This window comes from Tripterygium wilfordii, chromosome 15, assembly GCF_013401445.1.
Source record: "Tripterygium wilfordii isolate XIE 37 chromosome 15, ASM1340144v1, whole genome shotgun sequence".
Classification (NCBI taxonomy): Eukaryota; Viridiplantae; Streptophyta; class Magnoliopsida; order Celastrales; family Celastraceae; genus Tripterygium; species Tripterygium wilfordii.
Window position 1 is genome coordinate 681,991 of NC_052246.1, and position 22,154 is coordinate 704,144.

Consider the following 22,154-nt stretch of genomic DNA (forward strand, 5'->3'; position numbering starts at 1 on the left):
CTATAAAAAGTTAATGGGTCCACAGAAGTTAAAAAGGTCCATAGATGGACAAGAGCCCAAAATTCAATTATAGGGCCCAGTTGCCTTATCATCTATACGGTGTCTTCATTTGTCAATTGTTTTTATATATTTTTTATATTTTTATTTAATTGAACCGGCTGGCCAGTTGAACCGTTTTATAATGTCCTAGCCGGCATGATTCGAAATCCAATTTTTAAAACAAACATCGATCAAAACATATTTTAAAAAAACAGCGCCTTTTCACTCATAAAGCCGAAGACAAGAGGCGTACAATTGAGGCAAAATGTCGCTCCCAGACCCACTCAGATACAAGTGGAGCAAGAGGCATACAATTGAGGTAAATCTCACTCTCATACGAGTTAGGACACAAGTGGAGGCCATCAATGTGATGGCGTAACTAGTTAGTGCATCCGAGTAATCAAACAAGCTAGAAGGAACCTCTCTTTGATTGCTCGGATTGAATAGAATCAAATTATATCAAGTGGAATAGGATTCTAATATCTTCTCAACTTTTTCACTTGAAATTCTACATTCTTCAGAGCCACAATCATAACCTTCATGGAAGCCAAAAACTTGCTAACATTGCCCAATGTAGAGAGGACTATTCCCGCTTTCCTCTATATACATAACTATCCAGATCTTGAACAAAAATTTATGTTGCAACAGACACCACTGGAAGCATAATCATGCAAACACAACCTACCCTAATGCAGAGTATATAAGCAATATCTTTCAAATCTCGACTCAATCAATCATGCATTGTTTCTAAATACCTCATCACTGGGCTTAGAATGGTAGATAAGAAAACCTTGAACCCCGCTAATTTTGCCCACCCTAACATAAATAGCATCCGTCCCTATCCTTGATGACATATTACCATGGACAACCAAAGAAAGAACATTCCATTCTTTTTCAAATTGCATATTGCAGAACATTGATGTCATAAAACACATCCAAAAAGGGTTAATATTACATTTGTACATCAAAAGATAGTGGTTGTTCTAATTTACAAGTCAAAGGTCAAAATGTTTAGTTTGGTAACTCAAAGTTCAAAAATGTCAAATAGGTCACTCGGGTAGAATTTTGCAAGTTTTGGTCAATCAACCTGCCTATGTGGCAAATTGATTGTTAGTTTAGCCATCCAAACTAGATAAGGTGGCAAACGAGATCGCTGATGTGGCTAATGGCGGTGTGCAAATTTGAACAAATTAGGACAACCACTATCTTTCGGTGTGTAAATGTGATATTAACCCCATCTAAAAGAGTAAAACAACCACTTTCATGGAAACAATATTGCATTTTTGACTGGTTAAATTGTCATTTGTGAATTGCATTTAATTTAAGTGTAAAAACTACCACATCGGTATATATTGGACTAATAGTCCAACATACAAGGGTGGCCCACTCCGTTAACTAACAACAACCGGTTTTTCAAATAAATCTTGGAGGCCAGTTGGGGCAGGCCTCCCTGACCTAATCCAAGGGGGGCAAATCCGTGAGAACCCAATACAAGAAGAATTTTCATCTTTTTGTTTTATGTTTTTTGATCAACCTTACTAAGAAGCAAGAGCAGAGCCAGTAATTCATGTTGGGGGATTGCTAAAAGTTGAAAGGGGTCCAAGGGCAGTTACCCCATAATTTTTTTTAGGCTATGTACATTACACATATTTAATTAATAATGCATGTTACTAAGATTAGTTGATTAGATATTTAGGTTTACCGAGAGTTTAGAGTCTTGAGACGAACTTACGAGGCAACACGATTACACACTTGCACCAGCGAAGGAGAGTGAGAAACGAAGCGGTTTGTCAATTAGACAAGCAGAGGCTGCGCCTGCACAAGAAAACATCGAAGAAATAGACAACGACTTAGGCAATTAGGATCTTAGACGGTATCGTTAGCCCTTCGCCGCTTAGGGCATTAAACAATTATATTTAGGTATGGTTTTGTATATAAAGTGTTTTTTATTTAGATGACTAAATGTATATTTAGATATGAACTTGTATATAATTGTATATAAGTGTATGTTTATTTATTTATTTATGTATAATTGTATAAACATATATATATATATATATATATATATATATATATATATATATGAATTCTCTTATGCGGACACCCAAAAGTTATATTAACTTATGCACCTCAATCTCACAATTGATTTGAAACATGTGAGACCCAAAACAATGGACCCTACTTGTCATTACATTTTTGAAAACACTTAAAAAATGAAGTGCGTAAGTTATTAAGTTGCGGATGTCCGCATAAAATAATTTCTATATATATGTATATGTATGTATGCATGTATATATGTGTGTATATATATGTGCAGGAGCAGTGCTCCTATGCGCAGACCCGTGCTTTGCAAACAATGCGGGCTTCCAACACCAACCGTTGGATCAATCTAACGGCTGGAATTTTCGGTTTTAACAAAAACCCAAAAAATCTATCTTCTCTTCCGTTATCCCACACACTCCTTTGCTTCGTGAACTCCACCTCCCACAGACTCCGCGATGAAGCTCCTTTCGTCTCCGACACACTCTGCGACGAAGCTTCTTCCATCTCGAAATCACATCTTCCCACTGATTATGCGTGGTCTTCCCCTCTCCTTCGTCTTCCTCGCGATTTCGACTTTCTCGCATGTGGGTTTTCAGTGTATGGGTCTTCTCGCACCTGGGTCTCGCAATTTCTGAAATTGGTTGCCTTCATCTTCCTCGCGCCTGGTTCTCGTTTTACTCTTCATCTGACTTGGTATAAAATCAAAGATCGTTTGATTGTTTGTATCTGCAAGTAACAAGAATATATGCTCTTTCAATTTGCAAGTTGGGGAGTGTTGAAAAGGTGTTAAAGGGATAAAAATCCCACATCGATTGTTGAGGGGCTTGGTGTCTAGTTTATAAGCTTGCCCAAGTCTTCAACCAATTGTCCAGCCTTTTCCAGGAAGGTGGGCTGGGAACTGCCACGGCCCAATGGGCTGAGATGGTGGGGAGGCTGGCTCTGGGTTGTGCCATCGTGGGATTTTCTACATGGTATCGGAGCAGGTGTGCTCGTCCCCGATGAAAAAGTCCACTCGTTGGGCCTTGGGCTTTGATACCCAGTCCACGAGTGCGGGGGAGTGTTGAAAAGGTGTTAAAGGGATAAAAATCCCACATCGATTGTTGAGGGGCTTGGTGTCTAGTTTATAAGCTTGCCCAAGTCTTCAACCAATTGTCCAGCCTTTTCCAGGAAGGTGGGCTGGGAACTGCCACGGCTCAATGGGCTGAGATGGTGGGGAGGCTGGCTCTGGGTTGTGCCATCGTGGGATTTTCTACAGGGAGTTACGTTGACAGATTCTGAAGCAGTTTCTTTTGGATTAATTTGTTTATCCTTGCTACAACCAACATCTTGAGGAAGAAGACGTCTTCCCGACTTCCCCTGTATTTTGTCTTTTATTTTTTGATTTTTTAAAAAAAATAAATTTCAATCTTGGCCCTCCTTAAGATTGGACGGCTGTGAGTGGAAGCCCGCATCTTTTACAAAACACGGGTCTGCGCATAGGTGCAGACATGTATATATGTGTATATATATACTTACACAACATTTGGGGGTAGTCCCCTGAATCCGCCCTTGCTGAGAAGTTGCTCGGATATTTCCATATGCCCTTAGCACAAACACGCTTGCTTGTGAAAGTTTCTCCCGACTCTCACTCTCATAGATACACGTGGAACATGCCCCACTTGCCAATCGCTCAGTAAGTTACAGTTTCAAAGTACAAAGTGCATAATGAGCTCACTAAGCCAGTAATCTAAAATATGGAGTCTCCCCCTTTACCCCTCCTAATATAACAACCAAAGAAGGAGAACAATGAAGGAAAACAATTCTCATTTCATTTCATAACTGCCTCTCACAGGCTAAGCTCCTCCTAATATAACAACCAAAGAGGCAAAAACTATTGATAATGCCTTTGCCGCGTAATACATTGCCACGCAGGCCAAATTTAACAGAAGCTAACAAAATGAACTACACTAGTAACATTCTGCCTCATTTCCCGGCAAGTACGAAGTCAGGGGCCCAACCTTATAATGACTTTTTCAAAGTTTCCCTAATGTCGTCTTCTTCCGTTGTTTGTTTTCTTTATTTATTCATTCTTTCTCCTTCTCTTTCATCACTAGTCACTACTATCGTAGAGCAAGAAATTGAGAGAAGCGACAGAGGAAATTCCACAATTTGGAGGGTTCACTCCCAAACAGGTTTTGTATCTACCATTCTCTCCGTTTCACTACATTTTCCTTTTTTTTTGTCTGGGCTATGCATTATCATGGGGTTTAACCTTGGATGTTATTTTTGCATATGCTCTGGGGTACCTCTACGGGTTTGTTTGGACTATGCATATTTATGGGTTTAATTTTTGTGGAAGCTATTTTTGCATTTAAGTATTATCCGATCTAAGGTACCTCTACAGGTTTGTTTGGACTATGTGTCAGATAGTGTCAGATAGTGGACAAAAGTATTTTTTTCATTCATTGACTCACGTATATATAGTGTTATACAGACCTAATCAACCACTTACCAGCTGGACATAGACTAAATTTACTCCTTAAATTGTGCCATAACACTTGACTAATTACAGCCGTAATACTTGACTAATTTGTGCCGTAACACTTGACTAATTACAGCCGTAATACTTGACTAATTTGTGCCGTAACACTTGACTAATTACAGACTAATTACAGCCGTAACACTTGACTAATTACAGCTGGATACAATATACACAACTCACGTCTACACTCCCCCTCAAGTTGGTGCGTAAAGATCTACCATGCCCAACTTGTCAAGTGAGTTAGAAAACACAACACTAGAAACCGCCTTTGTCAAGACATCAGCTAACTGATCTTCAGACTTCACAAATGGTACATCAATAATCTGTGCTTCTAGTTTTTCTTTGATAAAGTTCCTATCTACCTCCACATGTTTGGTGCGGTCATGTTGTACCGGGTTATGTGCAATAGCAATCGCAGCCTTATTGTCACAGTACAAGGACATAGCAGAACTCGGCTTATACCCGAGATCTCTCAACAAATATTTAATCCACAATAATTCACATATTCCATAGGACATTGCTCTATACTCAGCCTCTGCACTTGATCGAGAGACAACCTTTTGTTTCTTACTTCTCCACGTAACAAGGTTACCTCCAACAAAAGTGAAGTAACCTGAAGTAGAACGTCTATTTGTATTATCACCTGCCCAATCAGCATCAGTATAACCCTCAACATCTAAGTGACCATTCTTTGTGAACATGACACCTTTTCCAGGTGCACTCTTCAAGTATCGAAGAATTCGAATGACTGCATCCATATGTCTCTCACTAGGTGTATGCATGAATTGACTTACCACACTAACAGCATAAGCAATATCAGGTCTAGTATGAGATAGATAAATTAATCTGCCTACTAGACGTTGATACCTCTCCTTGTTGGTAGGAACCTCTCCCGGGTCTTCATGTAGCTTATGATTTTGTTCAATTGGTGTGTCAACTGGTTTGCAAGCAAGCATCCCTGTATCAGTCAATAAGTCTAGGATATATTTTCTCTGGGAAAGAAATATTCCTTGATTTGACCGTATCACCTCTATGCCAAGAAAGTACTTCAATTCTCCAAGTTCTTTCATCTCAAATTCATTTGACAGAAGTTTTTTTAAATTTTCTATCTCAACACTATCATTCCCTGTCAATATCATATCATCCACATAAATAATTAAAGCAGTTACCTTGTCTTTCTTGTGCTTCAGAAATAAGGTATGGTCTGAGTTACTTTGTCTGTATCCAAACTTTTTCATTGACAAAGCAAATTTACCAAACCAAGCTCGGGGAGACTGTTTTAAGCCATATAACGCTCTCTTTAACTTGCACACCATTTTAGGTTGTTCTGAAACTCCAGGTGGTAGATCCATGTATACATCTTCCTTTAACTGACCATGTAAAAAGGCATTCTTTACGTCATATTGTAACAAAGGCCAATCATTATTTGCGGCTACAGATAACAATACTCTTACAGTGTTGATCTTTGCTACCGGTGCAAAAGTCTCATTATAATCCACCCCGAATCTCTGATTGTAACCTTTGGCCACCAGTCTTGCTTTGTATCTTTCTATCGATCCATCAGCATTATATTTGACAGTAAAAATCCATCTACACCCAATGGTTTTCTTCCCCGGAGGTAACTGAACTATGTCCCAAGTATCATTCTTTTGTATTGCTCTCATTTCTTCAGCCATAGCTTCAGTCCACTTAGTGTCTGCTAATGCTTCTTTTACCTGTCTTGGAATAGATACAGTAGATATTTGATATAAAAACGACTCATATGACTTGGGTACTCTATGGGTTGACACATGATTGCCTATAGGATATTTGGCTTTAGCATTCAAGTCGGCAGAATATTGAAGTTTTGACTTGCCTCGGTTTGTCCGAGCAGGTAACTGATATGCTGGGATAGTAGACTCAAATTCAGGCATATTGGAAGAATTAGATAAAACATCATTTATTTCAGAAATTACCTCATTTGGACTCTGGACGTGGTCTTCTTGTGGTTTCTCGGTAGTTTCAGGACTGATTTCAAATGTTGGCATCCAATCACTAGTTCCTTGACAGTCGGGCACAGTAGCTGAAGTGGTATTTCTGGGTAAAGTATGGGTAGTCGGTTCAGGTACAACATCAAGAGTAGTCGATGGTGGAGGTGGAATATCTGGTGGAGGAGTGGAAGTTTCTGGTGGAGTGACTGTAAGTGGATCCCAATGACTATTATCATCCATATCCATATTCATACTCTCCCCCTGAGGAGAAGAGGCATTTGGGAAAAAATAGGACAAATCTTCATTGAAGGTAACATCCATAGTTACATAGAACTTTTGAGTGGGAGGATGATAACACCGATAGCCCTTTTTGTAAGGAGCGTACCCCACAAAGACACACTTAATGGCACAGGGATCAAGTTTACTCCTTTGATGAGGGTGAACATGAACATAAGCCACACAACCAAAAACTTTGGGAGGAAGATTAGGAATGGGAGGCGCAATTGTCATATGAGTAGTAAGGACTTGTAGTGGAGTTTTGTATTGAAGGATGCGAGAAGGTGCCCTGTTGATGACATACATGGCAGATAATAAGGCATCCCCCCATAGGTATTTTGGAACATGTTTATCTATTAGTAGAGCTCGGGTAACCTCCAAAAGTTGACGATTGCGTCTCTCAGCCACACCGTTTTGTTGTGGAGTATAGGGACAAGAAGTCTGGTGAAGTATTCCACGCGACTGAAAAAAGGTGGTAAGAGTTTCATTGACATATTCCCTTCCATTGTCTGAGCGAAGAACCCTAACAGGTGTATCAAACTGAGTTTGAACCATAGTACAAAATTGTTTAACAATACGAGGGACGTCACTCTTGTTTTTAAACAAATAAATCCATGTAGTACGAGAGCAATCATCAATAAATGAAATGAACCATCGCATACCACCAGAGGTAGGATTTTGGGATGGACCCCAGACATCAGAATGAATCAAAGCAAAAGGTTTTATCGATGCAGAATCACTTAAGGGAAAAATATTGCGGTGACTTTTAGCAAAAACACAGGTCTCACAACAATTGAAGTTACGAAACACGTCAGATTTAAATAATGAAGGAAACAAATGTTTTAGATAGCCTAAAGATGGATGTCCTAAACGTTGATGCCATAAACGAATCAACTTTTCATTCCTCAACAGGTGGGTACTAGTGTGATTTGCCACAACATCAGAACCAATGCCACTGAAGTACCATAAGTCCCCTCTCTTAGAACCACGCCCAATCTCCTTCTGAGTGTAAAGATCCTGAAAAATACAATGTTTTGGAAAAAAATGACAAGAATAGGCAGTCATAAGTTTAGACACAGATAACAAATCACGGTCTAAAGATGGAACAAGAAGCCCATTAGATAAGACAATGGTAGGGGTAAGTTGGATGGTTCCTGTACCAGTGACAGGAGCAGTTTGGCCATTGGTTGTGGTGACAAAAAACTTGGAGTGATTTTTAGTGAAGGTAGTAAATTTTCTAGAGTCATTAGTCATATGATCAGTCGCTCCAGTATCAACTATCCATGCATTATTACAAGCAGACATAGAAGTACATAGAGCAAAACTAAAGTTACCTGACATGTCCTTTTTCTCAAGTTCAGTGTCATCATCAGTTGTTGTGGTGGTCACAAGAGAAGCTCGACTCCCTTGTTTCTTACCAATCAAGTCATCTGCCCAATCGGGTCTGCCATGAAGCTTCCAGCACTTGTCAACAGTGTGATCTTTACCACAAAAAGAACATTCACGGTCTCCTTTCTTTGGAAGAGAACGGGAAACAGATGACCCACTTTCTTTGGCAGGGAAGGACCCGGTACTACCTGCAGATTTCAAAGGAGTGTGTCCCTTTGTAGAAGGGAATCGATATGATCCTGAAGTCCCTTTACGGGCAACCATAGCTCCACCACTAGTCTTCTCTTCAGTCCCCATAGTAGTCAGTCGATTATCTTCCTCACAAAGGATTGCATAAGTCTCAAGAACATCAGGTAATGGATCAGATCGTAGCACATGGGCACGGGCTGAGTCAAGATGAGAGTCCAAACCAGCCAAAAAAATATAAACCCGAAAGTTGGTAACAGTTGCAAGGTGAGCACATAAATCACTTTCATTCGTGATTTTAGGAGGATTAATGGCATCAAGCTCCTGCCATATGGTTTGTAATTCTTCATAGTATTTTTCAAGAGTTCGACCATCTTGCTTAATATTGACAGATTTGCGGGTTAATTCATAGATCTTGGAAGAATTATTACCTACAGAATAAGTCTTCTCTACAGCACTCCAAATAGCGCCAGCAGTAGGGAGACGATCAAAGAGGGCTCGGACATGATTTTCCATGGCATTAAGAAGCCATGTTTGAACCGTACAGTTTTCTTCTTCCCAAGTTTCAAAAGCTATAGCATCAGTTGTAGCAGGAGCCTTCTTTGTTCCAGTTATATAGCCAAGTTTTTTCTTGCTAGCAATGGACATACGAGCAGCACGGGACCAAGAATCATAATTGGATCTCCCAGTTAATTTCTCATGAGAGATCTTGAAGTTGTCAGTTGTATTACCAGACATGATGAAGTATCTAGAGGTGGTAGGTAGTAGGTAGCAGCGGAAGTTGAGAACAATAAGCAGTGGAAGACAAGACAGTGCAAGTTTATGTGAAGGAAAAGAATTAGTTAAGAAGCAGTTTTAAGTGAAGTAGTAGACAACCAAAGTTGTAGAGAAGAAGTTTTAAGAGACAGCAGGAAATTTTATGGTTTTCGATCGTACTGGCTCCGATACCATGTCAGATAGTGTCAGATAGTGGACAAAAGTATTTTTTTCATTCATTGACTCACGTATATATAGTGTTATACAGACCTAATCAACCACTTACCAGCTGGACATAGACTAAATTTACTCCTTAAATTGTGCCATAACACTTGACTAATTACAGCCGTAATACTTGACTAATTTGTGCCGTAACACTTGACTAATTACAGCCGTAATACTTGACTAATTTGTGCCGTAACACTTGACTAATTACAGACTAATTACAGCCGTAACACTTGACTAATTACAGCTGGATACAATATACACAACTCACGTCTACACTATGCATATTCATGGTTTAACCTTTGTGGATGCTATTTTTGCATATACGAGTTTGTTTGGGCCATGCATATTCATGGGTTAACCCCTTGTGGATGCTATTTTTGCATCCAGGTCCACTCTAAGTACCTCTACGGGTTTGTTTGGGCTATGCATATTCATGGGTTTAACCTTTGTTGATGTTATTTTTGCATTCAGTATTGTTCACTATTTAGTTTGGGTGAGTGAGTACCCAACTTACCAATCAGACTAGTTGGTAATTTGGGTACCCATTACTCACCCTCTCACACTAAAGAGGTTATGGTTATGGATCTATAAATGGAAGAGATTATGGTTTTTAGGAGTGGGGAGGTGGGAAAATGTATTTTGTTACGCTGATTTTTTGTTTCACTGTATACAAAATGTTGGATTACTTGTATACTTGTTCTCCTGTTTCTGTAATGATGCTTTATTTTTGTATTTGTTAATACCTGCTTTTGTTCAGCGTATCCACAATGACAGAGAAGTTTAAGCCTTAGTATAAAGAAATCGTTCAAATCAAACAATCAAATCCTCTATTATTTTTGACACGATTGTATTGATATTAAAATTGCATAATCGATTGTGTTAATCAATCTAAATCAAGATTAATCAACGAGTTTCTGTGTCATTCTCCAGAGGGGAAAAAAAAAACTATGCTCATGAACTTCTCACTATTAATATTTCACTGGTTTCTTTTTATATATACATCTTGATATTTATGCTTTTGTTAGATCGTGTCTTCGAGGGATAATTAATTAATAAAAAAACAATGATATAACCCATACACACCTCATTTCTGTTTACAGTCCTATTTATGAATTTTTATGATTATGTAATAAATAATATTTAATTATATAAGCCTTATTCAGCTGCACTCTATCCTAATTTTTGGGAGAATTCGCATACTCCATATCCCCAGCTCTGTATCGGTGCTTCTGGCGCCCCCCTTTTATTCTTATTATTTTGGTTTGAATCACAATGACATGATTTTTATTTTGTTATTATTTTTGTAACGTAGAACGTGTGCTATTTATCCCAAACATTTACTTAATCCTAATAAGTTTTGCAGGTTCTACTGTGAAATGGCAAGTGATAACAAATATGATTTACCACTGCTGTCAGACATGCATCCGCGATCCAATGAGAATGTTAATCCTAGATTGAAGACATTTGCTTCCCGAACTTGGAGTATCTCATTTTCCATTCCAATGAGTTCTGAGTCCTACCAAAATGAAACTAATCTTGTATGTTTTACTGCTCCATTGCTTGCTGAAAGCAGAACTCCAGAAATACAAATGAGTAGTCCGCTACTTATCAGCCCTATATCTCGAAATCTGTTTCAGCCTGGTCATGGTGTAACGGGTCGTAAATTGCTGGAACCTAAGACACAGACGTTTCCTTCATGTAAAGCAAAAGATCAGAATGACCGGATGGACGACAAACAAGGTGGCAACAATGAACACTTATCAAGGTCTGGGCAGCTGGGCATGTGTAATGAAACCTAGGGTTTCCCTTGCTCGAACTTGCGTAAGAAAACAAGAGGGAGAGAATTAATCTCAAATTTTTTTATTAATTTGTTTCATACCTCCAAACTACAAAGCCACGGCTTATATAGCTCTTCAAGCAAAACTAATACTAATACTAATTATATACCTATTCTTACAAATAATAGAACTTAACCCTATAATTCGGCCTCATATTTGGCAATTATTAACAAACTAGGAAACTAAATATTCTCTTAATAACTTGATAATTTTAAACGTTTCATAATACTAGTAGATATCAATCTCCTTGAAATATATGAGAATCTTGGTCTTCATCATTCCCATCCCCTTCAAAGCATCTTTGTCCTCAAAGACAAAATCAGGAAACTGCACCGGCCTTCCTTTATTAGAGAAAATTCGACCTCGAATTTTAAAGAGTGGTAATAGTAAAAACCTTGTTGAGAATAACATCATTGATGTGAAAAGCATGTCTCCAACCAATACTTCCTTGAACCCTCAACTTCAACTATCAAAGAGACTGAAGGATTTTTGACCTTGCTAAACCAATTGGGAATGACAAAATCAACATATTCAACAAGCACCATAATATTGTCAGGATTTGCTAATTGAGTAATGTCTGATTTTTCCTGCAATATTTCTTCCTTGATCTCTTCTTGCAACAACAAATCTCCTTCGTCCGAATAATCATCGAATATTGGAACAGATAATTCATCTATTCCCACATCAATAGAATTAACGTTCAAGTTTTCCTCTTTTTTTTCATCGAAAATAGAGGTCGATGATTTATTCAGATCATCCGCCTCATCTTCCGTTGATGATTGCTCTGATGTATCCGATGTAGACCTTGGTCGGCTATCATCACTGTGATGATCACCTTTGTTGGAACTCACGCTATTGTCCTTTTTGAGATGCTTTGTTGAGATCATCGCGATCTCGACATAGACAATTACAGTGTCAGTGTTTAACTCTTTTTTCCTTGACGAAAACACTCTTTTTTCCTTGATGAAGAGTGAACTGGAGAATCATATGATGATCCAGAATAACTGACATGGGAGTGACGACGGGTTTTACTGCGGGTACTCTTACGTCGATGTCGTCCCTTGTAGCTAGCAGTGATCTCCTCTTCAAAGTGAGCCAACAATTGTTGAATATCTCGAGTTCTAGTTTGAAACTCCATGCATAAAGCCTGTAGCTTATTCTCTAATGAATCAAGTCGTTCCTCGTCAGTTGCCATTCAAAGGAGCCTCTCAATGAAAGCACCAATGATGAAACCTAGGGTTTCCCTTGCTCGAACTTACGTAAGAAAACAAGAGGGAGATAATTAATCTCAAATTTTTTTATTAATTTGTTTCATACCTCCAAACTACAAAGCCACGGCTTATATAGCTTTTCAAGCAAAACTAATACTAATACTAATTATATACCTATTCCTACAAATAATAGAACTTAACCCTATAATTCAGCCTCATATTTGACAATTATTAACAAACTAGGAAACAAAATATTCTCTTAATAACTTGATAATTTTAAACGTTTCATAATACTAGTAGATATCAATCTCCTTGAAATATATGAGAATCTTGGTCTTCATCAATGTGCAATGGCACTTACTATTGCATAGAGGCAGCACAACAAAAAAACACAAAAGCTTCAGGCATATTTGACCACATGGTGACTATCTCTTCTTATATTGAGTACTGTATTGGTCTTCTAGGCATGTTACGAATTATGATGAATATTCTTCTCTAACTGAAACTTCAACTCTAAGCAGATACCAGGAGGAAGAAACTTCTGTACTTTCGATTGTTTAGTATAATTTATGCATTTCTTTCAATATACTGGTGTAACATTTACCATTGTTGCTTGTTTCAGCTCCACAATTTTCTTTGTGGGGATGCTAATGGCAGGGCAAGGAAATTCATTTCTCTCGTGCGTCAGTATATTCCTGGAGTCATGAATCCTCATTCTAAATTTGTTCAACGGTGGAACAAATTTGTTGTCATCTCTTGCTTTGGGGCAATTTTTATAGACCCATTGTTTTTCTTATTGCTGTTTACGAAGCAGGTATGGTTTTTGTTTGTTATTTGTTTCGGAAGTACAAGATTGAATGATTTGACTGCTTCGAATATGCTAAACTATAACGTTTTCTATGATCTGATTACCTTTTTATTAAATTTTTTTTAGCGGGTTTGCAAGCTATAAATGTTGAAGCCTAATTCTTGACAAGTATAATAAGGTGTCATGTGAATATTCTGGGAGGTGTCATCCACGTCTTTGGGCCCAAATCTTGACTCAACTATGATCTATGCCTGTGTAGGATTGAGGTCTTTTTCCTTTGTCTCTTGATGCATAGAAACGACTTATTCAAATAGGATTGATTCGAGTTTAGTTTAAAAAGACTGCTACTGGATATGTCTGGGGTAAAATTTCTAATTTTTAATTTTTCTTCCATACTATTTTCTTCTTTACAGAGATAGTTTCAATATTTCTCAATGTCCTTTTCATTTATTTTTGCTGAAGGTCAAAATTGCACATCATTTTTAGAGTTATTATGTGGTCTTATAGTCATAACTTGTTCCATGCTCTTCATACATTATATGAGCAAAAGGTCATTATAACCCTCAAAGATGCTTTGAACTACTCTTTTTTTTTTTTTTTTTTTTTCGGGGAGATTATATTTATTCATATGTAGTGAAATAATCCTGGAGATTATATATGTTATCTTTGTGTATGTTCTAGAGAAACTGCTATATGATAGAGTCATATGCATTGCCTTTTTTTGTATTTCTCTGTTTGTTGGTATTTTTTAAGGGAAAAAGTGGAAGGTTGGAATCTCCCACACGCTATTAATATCAATACATGTTCATTCAAAAAAAAGGGAAAAAGGTCCTAAAGTACGTTCATCTACAAATCATGAGGAATGGTTTTGAGATTCATTTTTGAGGTTTTTACGTTTTTTTTTCTTTCAATTTTCCTAACCTTTTACAATGCCTTTATTTTTTTCAGAGGATTAATGAATGTCTTGGAGATGCATGCCGTGCCTCTGTTATGCATCCTTACTGTATGAAATTTATAGACTGTGGCCATGGGAACAGTTTGACGGAATTTCAAAATGATAGGAGATGGTCTAGCTGGATTAATAATGAGAATGCTACCGCTTGTTTCACAGTTAGTTCTAATGGGTTTGACTATGGGATCTATAAGCAAGCTGTCGGCCTTACCACGAAAGACAATTTCTTCACCAGATATTTATATTCATTGTTTTGGGGATTCCAGGTAATCTATTAATGGTATCATCATTGTTGAATTCTTGCTCTGTAAACCACATTAAATTGTTAACACTCATTTGCTTCCATAGTGAATACTAGGTTTTTTTTGGACATTCTTTCAAGATGACTAAAGCTTTTGACTGTCCAGATCATTTGAAACCTTTCATTTTGATTTTTTTCTTCCCCTTTTCTTGATTATTACCTAGCCATAGTTCTCAGTTACAAAAAAACATACATGCAGTAGCTGTAATTCATGTCGTATTAACATCATATTATGTGTGTGGGTTTTGTGAAGCAAATCGGTACTCTGGCTGGAAATCAAACTCCCAGCTATTTCATCCCGGAAGTCCTTTTCATCATGGGATACAATATGCTTTAAAACATTATGGTAAAAATACCATATTATTATTGTTAGTTACTATTAGTATATATGAGTATGTCTAAAGATAACATGTTCCTTATTATGTCTTTCCCCCAGACCGGAAAAGTGGGACTCATTGCTTGATTTACCAACTTTATTTGTTTTACTTTTAGAGATGTTTGTCTTAGAGAGTTTTAGTTATGGTAAACTAAATTGTTAGGGCTGATAAATCATTTGAAAGCAGATGTAGTTTTGTCTGTGCTTTTGAAGTGTTGTTTCTAGCTGTTGCATTACTTATATTATCATGAAGTCTGTCCTCAGTCAGAAACACATTCCAGTTTATTTGGGTAACTGAATGGATTTATTGACCCAATGAGTTTGCAAATTGGGAAGTAATATGGTGAATGGTTATATACAAGTCATACTGCTCTGTAAATGCAATTTCACTCTTTGAATGTGCTTATGTTAAACGAATTGAAATGGTCGATTAGTGTTTTATGTTTAAATCCTTTTTTGTTTTCTCCAAAATTGCTTTTATTGAAATGGTCCGTCTGATGTTCTAGGCGGCTGGAAATGTCACTTAGACGTCACGATATTGAGCAGTGGATGAGGCATCGGCGATTACCTCCAGAATTAAGAAGGTAAACCCTCATCTTTTCTTTTTCTTTCGATTATTCTCATTTGCCCTTTTTATTACCCGTGGAGATATCCATGTCCTTCTCTTAATACAAGAACTCCAATGTCAATACCTTATAATATGCATGACTACTAATAAAGTAAATTAGTAGTTATACAAGTATTTGATTGTCCTCTTGGCACGTTGGTCTACAGATTGGGCTTACTGGACCCCTAAAGTTTCCGTATATCCATATACGTGCTTGAGTGTGGGCAATGTCACTCTTCCACACATTTTCTACCCTAAAATGGCATAACAGCATAGAAGGCTTCTGCCACTGCAGGACATTGGGGATGATAATATATATTTTCTCTGTTTCTATATGTTCCACATATTATGCCTATTTAAAGTTTAAACATCCAAGTTCAGAATACTTTCAATGTAGCTTTTGCAGCATAAAACCCTTCACATCTATTTCCAATGCAGAATGATCTGTTAGTGGCACTGAGAGCATCATAAAAGCGTGTTCTGTGCAAACTGCAGCATAAGTAAAGAAAATTGCGGATCTCCCTGCTCAACTCCAATTTCCTTTAGGAAGTGCAGAATGATGGATATTATTTATAGATGGCTTCCTAATCTCAACTGCTTTGATAATTGATCATCGTGTAGGCAAGTACTCGAAGCCGAAAGGTGTATTTGGGATGCTACAAGGGGGGTAAATGAAGAAAAGCTGCTGGAGAATTTGCCTGAGGACCTTCAGAAGGACATAAGGCGGCATCTATTCAAATTTGTTAAGGAAGTGAGTGTCAGAATATCTTAACAGAAAAAAAGTTACTTAACTACATCCTTGGAAGCTTTTGTCGTTTGCTAAAAATCATGTTTTTTTGTTCTCAACGTACGCATAGTATTTAGAACGCAAGGCATCAAAACACGAAAAGCTATTTGATTGTTTGGTGCTGGAATCTTGATTAGATTTACTAGTCATGTGTATTCTGATAACTTGAGAATGTGCCGGTTTTTCAGATACCGATTTTTGAGGTGATGGATGAATCCATCTTGGATGCGATATCTGGGAGATTAAAGCAAAAGATATACACCAAAGGAAGACAAATATTACGTCATGGAGGTGTAATTGAGAAGAAGATTTTCATTGTACGTGGAAAACTGGAAAGCGTTGGAGAAGACGAAATTAGAGCTCCCTTAATCGAAGGGGATGTTTGCGGAGAGGAGCTCCTCCCATGGTGTCTTGAACAATATTTAGTAAACAAAGGTATAATTAATTCCTATTCCTATTGGTGCATGCATAAAAGTCTTTACTCTTTAGTACTTTTAATTTAATCAAATTCTTATTCGGGCACTCCGTACGTAAGATACATAAACATGAAAATATTGAAATGGCATTACCTTCTCTGTGTCTAGATCCCAAAAATATAAGGATTCCTGGACAGCAATTGCTGAGCGACAGAAGAGTGAAATGCTTGACAAACGTAGAAGCATTTTCACTTCGAGCTGCAGATCTTGAAGAAGTCATCAGTCTTTACACAAGATTCTTGTTGAATCCAGGAGTCCAGCGAGCTATAAGGTTATACCTATCCATTATCATATTGCCAGGATAGTACTAATTAATATAACAATCTAATATATAGCATAGTTGGACAGTAATAGTCTCTTTTCATATTTCTATAAACATATGATCATTCTAATGTAGCATTAGCTCCGTGACAGGTATATATCTCCAAATTCGAGATGCTGTGCGGCTACCAGCATTCAGGTGGCATGGAGAGACAGAAAGAAACGGTTGAGTTGTGCCAACACCACTCAATCAGGATCGTCTTCAAAGCATGATCCAATTATTTGACATGTACAATATGTAGGAAGAGTTAGAGCCCGGCCCTGAGATACAAGAGCTGATATTGTTAAGATATGAGTGCATACCATCAAAACCCACATACCAACTTTACACGTGTAATAGCCGTTAGACCGTGTCTCCTATATAGCCGTTACCTTTTTTCCTTATATATATATATGATGTAACGGATGAATGGATGATTGACTTGAATGAATATAAATCCCTCTCTCTACTCTGTCTTTTTCTACTGTACCCTCTGTCTCTCTAATTCTTGTTCTTTTCCTACAATTCATTTCCTCAATTTATACAAATTATTTTAGATACACTTTCATTCTTCATATCAAGGGTCAATGGTCTCATAATTTCTCATTCAACTTCGACAATACTTTTTCACTGTATTACATACATTCTGCTTCTAGAGCCCGATACTCATTTGAAAGGCAGATTGAGACACAAGAGCTGATATACGTTCGTTCTCACTGTCAATAGTCTCATAATCTCTCATTCAACTTCGACAAAATATTTTTCTGCTGAATTACAAACATTTTTTTTTTAGATTTGATTTTTGTTTTTGTGAATTTAGTTTTAATACGTAATAAGATTACCCAATGCGGAGCTATTAATTTATAGGAGAATGGACCAAAGTTTGATAGGGTTTGGGGCAACGTCCATAAATTTTTTTAGCGTTATTTATTGAAATGTTGTGATGATGAATAAACAAATATTATCTATATAGTCATTAAATTATACATCATAAATTAAAATATAAAATGTTCAAGATAATAAAAAATAATAATTTTTTAAGTTGTGCTAGGGTCTTTTATTCAAATCATCTATCATCAACCATGAGCGTGTGACAATCACTAAATATAATTTCTATATTAACCATACATGTCATAGTCATTAGAAAAACATAAGTATCTTTGTTAATATTTATATTATATATATAATGTGAAGAAAATTTCCAAAAAATTAAGGGGCTAGTGGGAGAAATGCATGTATTTTTTAAAAATGTATTATATATATATATATATCATATATATATATATATATATATCTCATGTTATAACATATGTGCATTAAATAAATTTTTGAAAAATTAGAGGTGGCAAAGACATGTATTTTGTATTTTAATAGAAAGGTATATTATTTGTAACATAGAAACGACCTCCATTGGACAACCATGTCTCCATATATATTGATCTCACACTTCCATTCTTGATCATTCTTGTAAGCGAATGGGCTATAGAATTACAAGAACGAGGAACATGAGTACAATGCGTAAGTGCGTAACATCTAATTGAGCCATAAGTTGTTTTGCGTACATATATATACACACACACAAAAACGAGGAATCCATGTGAACTATGACCACATTTTGATGATTGTAAAATGTCTACGTTCTGATGATGCAGGCCGATTTGTTATCATACGTCGTCGAAGTTAGTTTCAAGGCCCAAAAAACTATCAAATTGGGATTAAAATTCTAGGCCCCTTCCCCTGGGGATCCATGTGAAGTATAACCACATTTTGATGATTCTAAAATTAAAATATACTAAAATGTATACGTTTTGATGATGTAGGCCTGTTTGTTATCATGGTCCGTCGAAGTTGGTTTCAAGGCCCAACATACTATCTAATTGGGCTTAAAATTCTGGGCCCCTTCCCATAGTACGGCTAAAGTTGTACCTTCCACTCACCTTTCTTGTTGTTATTGTATGGATACAACGTATACAACTAATATGCATAATATCCCTATACGTAATTTATCACAATATACTACATAACACAAATGTTAACAGCAAAAGTTCAATTAAACACCTATCCAACATTCAGGCAGCATATCTGCTACTAAAATTGTCCAATATTTCTGCTACCACCATTTCTGTTGACATATCTGCTACTTTACAAATGCTTTACCAAACTAACCCTTTTTCTCTCGGGCCTTTAAGTGCATGGCTACGAGCCTACAACATATACGTACGTGAAGCTCTTAAGACTAGCATATATGCCACGTTGTTTTTTGTTCAAAATTTAAAAAGAAAAAAAAAAACTGACAAATTGTGTAGTCAACAAACTCATTAACTACTCTTCATGATAATTAACAACAACAACAAACAATGAAGAATATAAAAAAGATCGTAGCAAGACTACTTGATCGAACTCAATATTAATTAAGTTGGTTGATGTTGTGGAGAGATCGACAGACATATGAGATTAAACTTGTGGGCATGTAGGCTTTAACTTATGAACTGAATTGTGGTGATGATGGGGAAGGCAAAATAATAAAATTGAACGGATGAAAAGAAGGTGATATAATTAATTTCGAGTATGGATGGAGCATCTAAACAATTTATGGTATTTATTAATGCAATTTAAGAGTAGCAACGAACTTGTCCATATACCATCATCCATATTCTGATATTCAGACAAAGAAAAACCCTATAGATATATATATATATATATATATATATATTTCATTGTCTCTACTCTCTATACGAGTTATTTGGTGCTTTTGAATTCGAGTTATTTCTATGAGCTTTACAAAATTAGAAGTTTCGTTTAAAACGAGTTAAGGGGACAAAATATTGTGACGTCACAATAGAATCACAGTTGGCACACATAATAGATAGGATTATATGTGTGAAAGAATTATCACATACATACTAACTATGCGTATTAATTTTTCACAATCAAAATCAAATGACTATAATAAAACATAATAAAAATGATATCACATATTTATCGTGAAATCTGTTACAACTATAATTGAAAAAAAATATGTGAAAATTGTAATCATAATTAGTCGACCTGTGAAGTAGTTATGTATATGTGTATGTATGTATGGAAGCCCGAGACCTACTGCAATCTTATTACAGCAGGTCCCACTGTAATACTTGTTTTGAACATTAAAAATTTTTATTTTTATTTTTAAAAATTATAAATATGTAGTGTACGAACACAACGATATATTTTTTATTAGAAAAAAAATCAAATTCAACATGAAAAAGACACGACAATTCTAGATCATCGGATATAAACTCAAAATATTTGATATTTTTGATTACGATGAATTTGATTTTTGTTTTAAACAAAAAAATACACCGTTGGATTCGTTATGAAAAATACTATATATTTATGATTTTTAAAAATAAAAATAAAATTTTTTACTATTCATAAAAGGGTATTACAGCGGGACCTGCTGTAATAAACCCATGTATGTATCTATTGCTGAGTTTTTTACGAAAATAACAATTTGAGTATAAATAATTACGTATATGACTTTCGGGGAAAAATATTTACCAAAATAACAATCCACGCCATCTAAGATGGCGTGATTAGCCTTACATTTTTACAATCACGCCATCTCTGATGCATGATTGTATTTAGGAGAATCACGCTACCATTGGTGGCGTGACTCTCATATATAATAGAGTCACGCCACCAATGGTGGTGTGACTCTATTATATCACACCGTAGACTATACAGTCACGCCGTACCTAACGGCGTGACTTGTTAAAAATCTCTCTCCTTACACCGACCTCTCTCTTACATAACCATCTTCCACATTGCACGGACCACACCCATTTGCTGCAGCCCGACACCCACTGCAGCCCTCCCACCGCAGATCTCCGCCGCAGCACTCCCACCGCAACCTCACTCACATAGCAGTCCCACAGCAGCCTCACGCACCACCGCAGCCTCAGACCTCCACAGCCCTCCCACAGCCGCCTTCCCCAGCCGCATCAGCCCCCATCCAAGGTGCCAACTCCGGGTTGAAGTCTCACCCGATACATAGGTGAGATTTTTTTTATTTATTTAATTGTTACATTGTATATATGAAAATCTGTTTATGTGTTTAGGTTAATTTTTATTTTTTTTTTAATTTTTGTTTTTGTGTATGGTTGATTGTAGTTGTGTAGGTAGTTTGTTAAACTTTGTTTTACAGTTATGGTCATGGGAGAGGTTACATGTATGTCGACTAGGAATGCGTACATTGGATCCACCCGCAGGACTTCCAGACGAGCCGCCTCGTCCACTTGGTGTCAGGTAATTTTTTTTATGTGCTGTAGATAAATTATGTATTTACTTTATCAATGATATACATATGTTTCCAAGTTTATTGAAAATTTGTTATTATAGTTGGCGGGGAAATCGGACTTATAGAAGATCTCCAAGGCAAGTCCTTATCTTTGCTAGAGATGAGTTGGATCAACAAGAACCTCATCAGGTACAGTGGATGCCTTATACAACTGCCAGACTTATGGATGCACCTGTATTATGCCTTATCTTGAGTTGTTATGTGATGTTTGTTAACATGTATTGGGTTGGTGTTCATAGTTAGTCTATGCTGGATTTATCTTGAGAGTTGTTGCGTATGTTATGTGGTGTTTGTTAACAGGTTTCGAGTTCGTGGTCATGTCTGCTGGTTGTGAGTGTATTTAGAAGAGTCGCGCCACCATTGGTGGCGTGACTCTCCTAAATACAATCACGCCATCAGAGAGATGGCGTGATTGTAAAAACGTAAGGCTAATCACGTTATCTTGGATGGCGAGGATTGTTATTTTGGTAAATATTTTCCCCCAAAAGTCATATACGTAATTATTTATACTCAAATTGTCATTTTAGTAAAAAACTCTCTATTGCTCCAACTTTGATTGATTGATTGATGTGATTCGAGTGACATTATGGGGAAGTGGAAGATCCAGACATCCCTAAAATTCTGCTGCAAGCCTGCAACTTCCTCATAACGTCAGCATGGGGGCTCATGCTTTGCTAATGTTGACATGGTGTGATGTCGCATCAGAGCCGTTCAAACAAGAGATGCATGGACAGATCACAGATATGTAGA

General features: G+C 36.9%; 1 protein-coding gene across 1 annotated transcript; it reads left to right on the forward strand.

The window, feature by feature from the left end:
* Window positions 1-10,784: 10,784 nt before the first annotated feature.
* On the forward strand, window positions 10,785-17,388 carry LOC120016720 (probable cyclic nucleotide-gated ion channel 20, chloroplastic). Its single transcript, XM_038869624.1, has 13 exons — window positions 10,785-11,173; window positions 12,922-13,000; window positions 13,080-13,271; window positions 13,392-13,394; window positions 14,214-14,483; window positions 14,772-14,848; window positions 15,011-15,014; window positions 15,120-15,184; window positions 15,401-15,478; window positions 16,123-16,252; window positions 16,477-16,723; window positions 16,873-17,035; window positions 17,179-17,388. Exons 1-13 carry the CDS (start codon window positions 10,785-10,787, stop codon window positions 17,309-17,311), a joined length of 1,830 nt encoding a protein of 609 aa, XP_038725552.1. The 3' UTR covers window positions 17,312-17,388.
* Window positions 17,389-22,154: the final 4,766 nt, after the last annotated feature.

What these genes read in the sequence shown, in the direction of transcription:
- LOC120016720 (XM_038869624.1), top strand. Translation starts at nt 10,785, where the DNA reads ATGGCAAGTGATAACAAATATGATTTACCACTGCTGTCAGACATGCAT. An exon ending in ACAATATTTAGTAAACAAAG is followed by an intron (nt 16,724 to 16,872) that starts GTATAATTAATT and finishes CTCTGTGTCTAG; the next exon opens with ATCCCAAAAATATAAGGATT. An exon ending in GGAGTCCAGCGAGCTATAAG is followed by an intron (nt 17,036 to 17,178) that starts GTTATACCTATC and finishes GCTCCGTGACAG; the next exon opens with GTATATATCTCCAAATTCGA.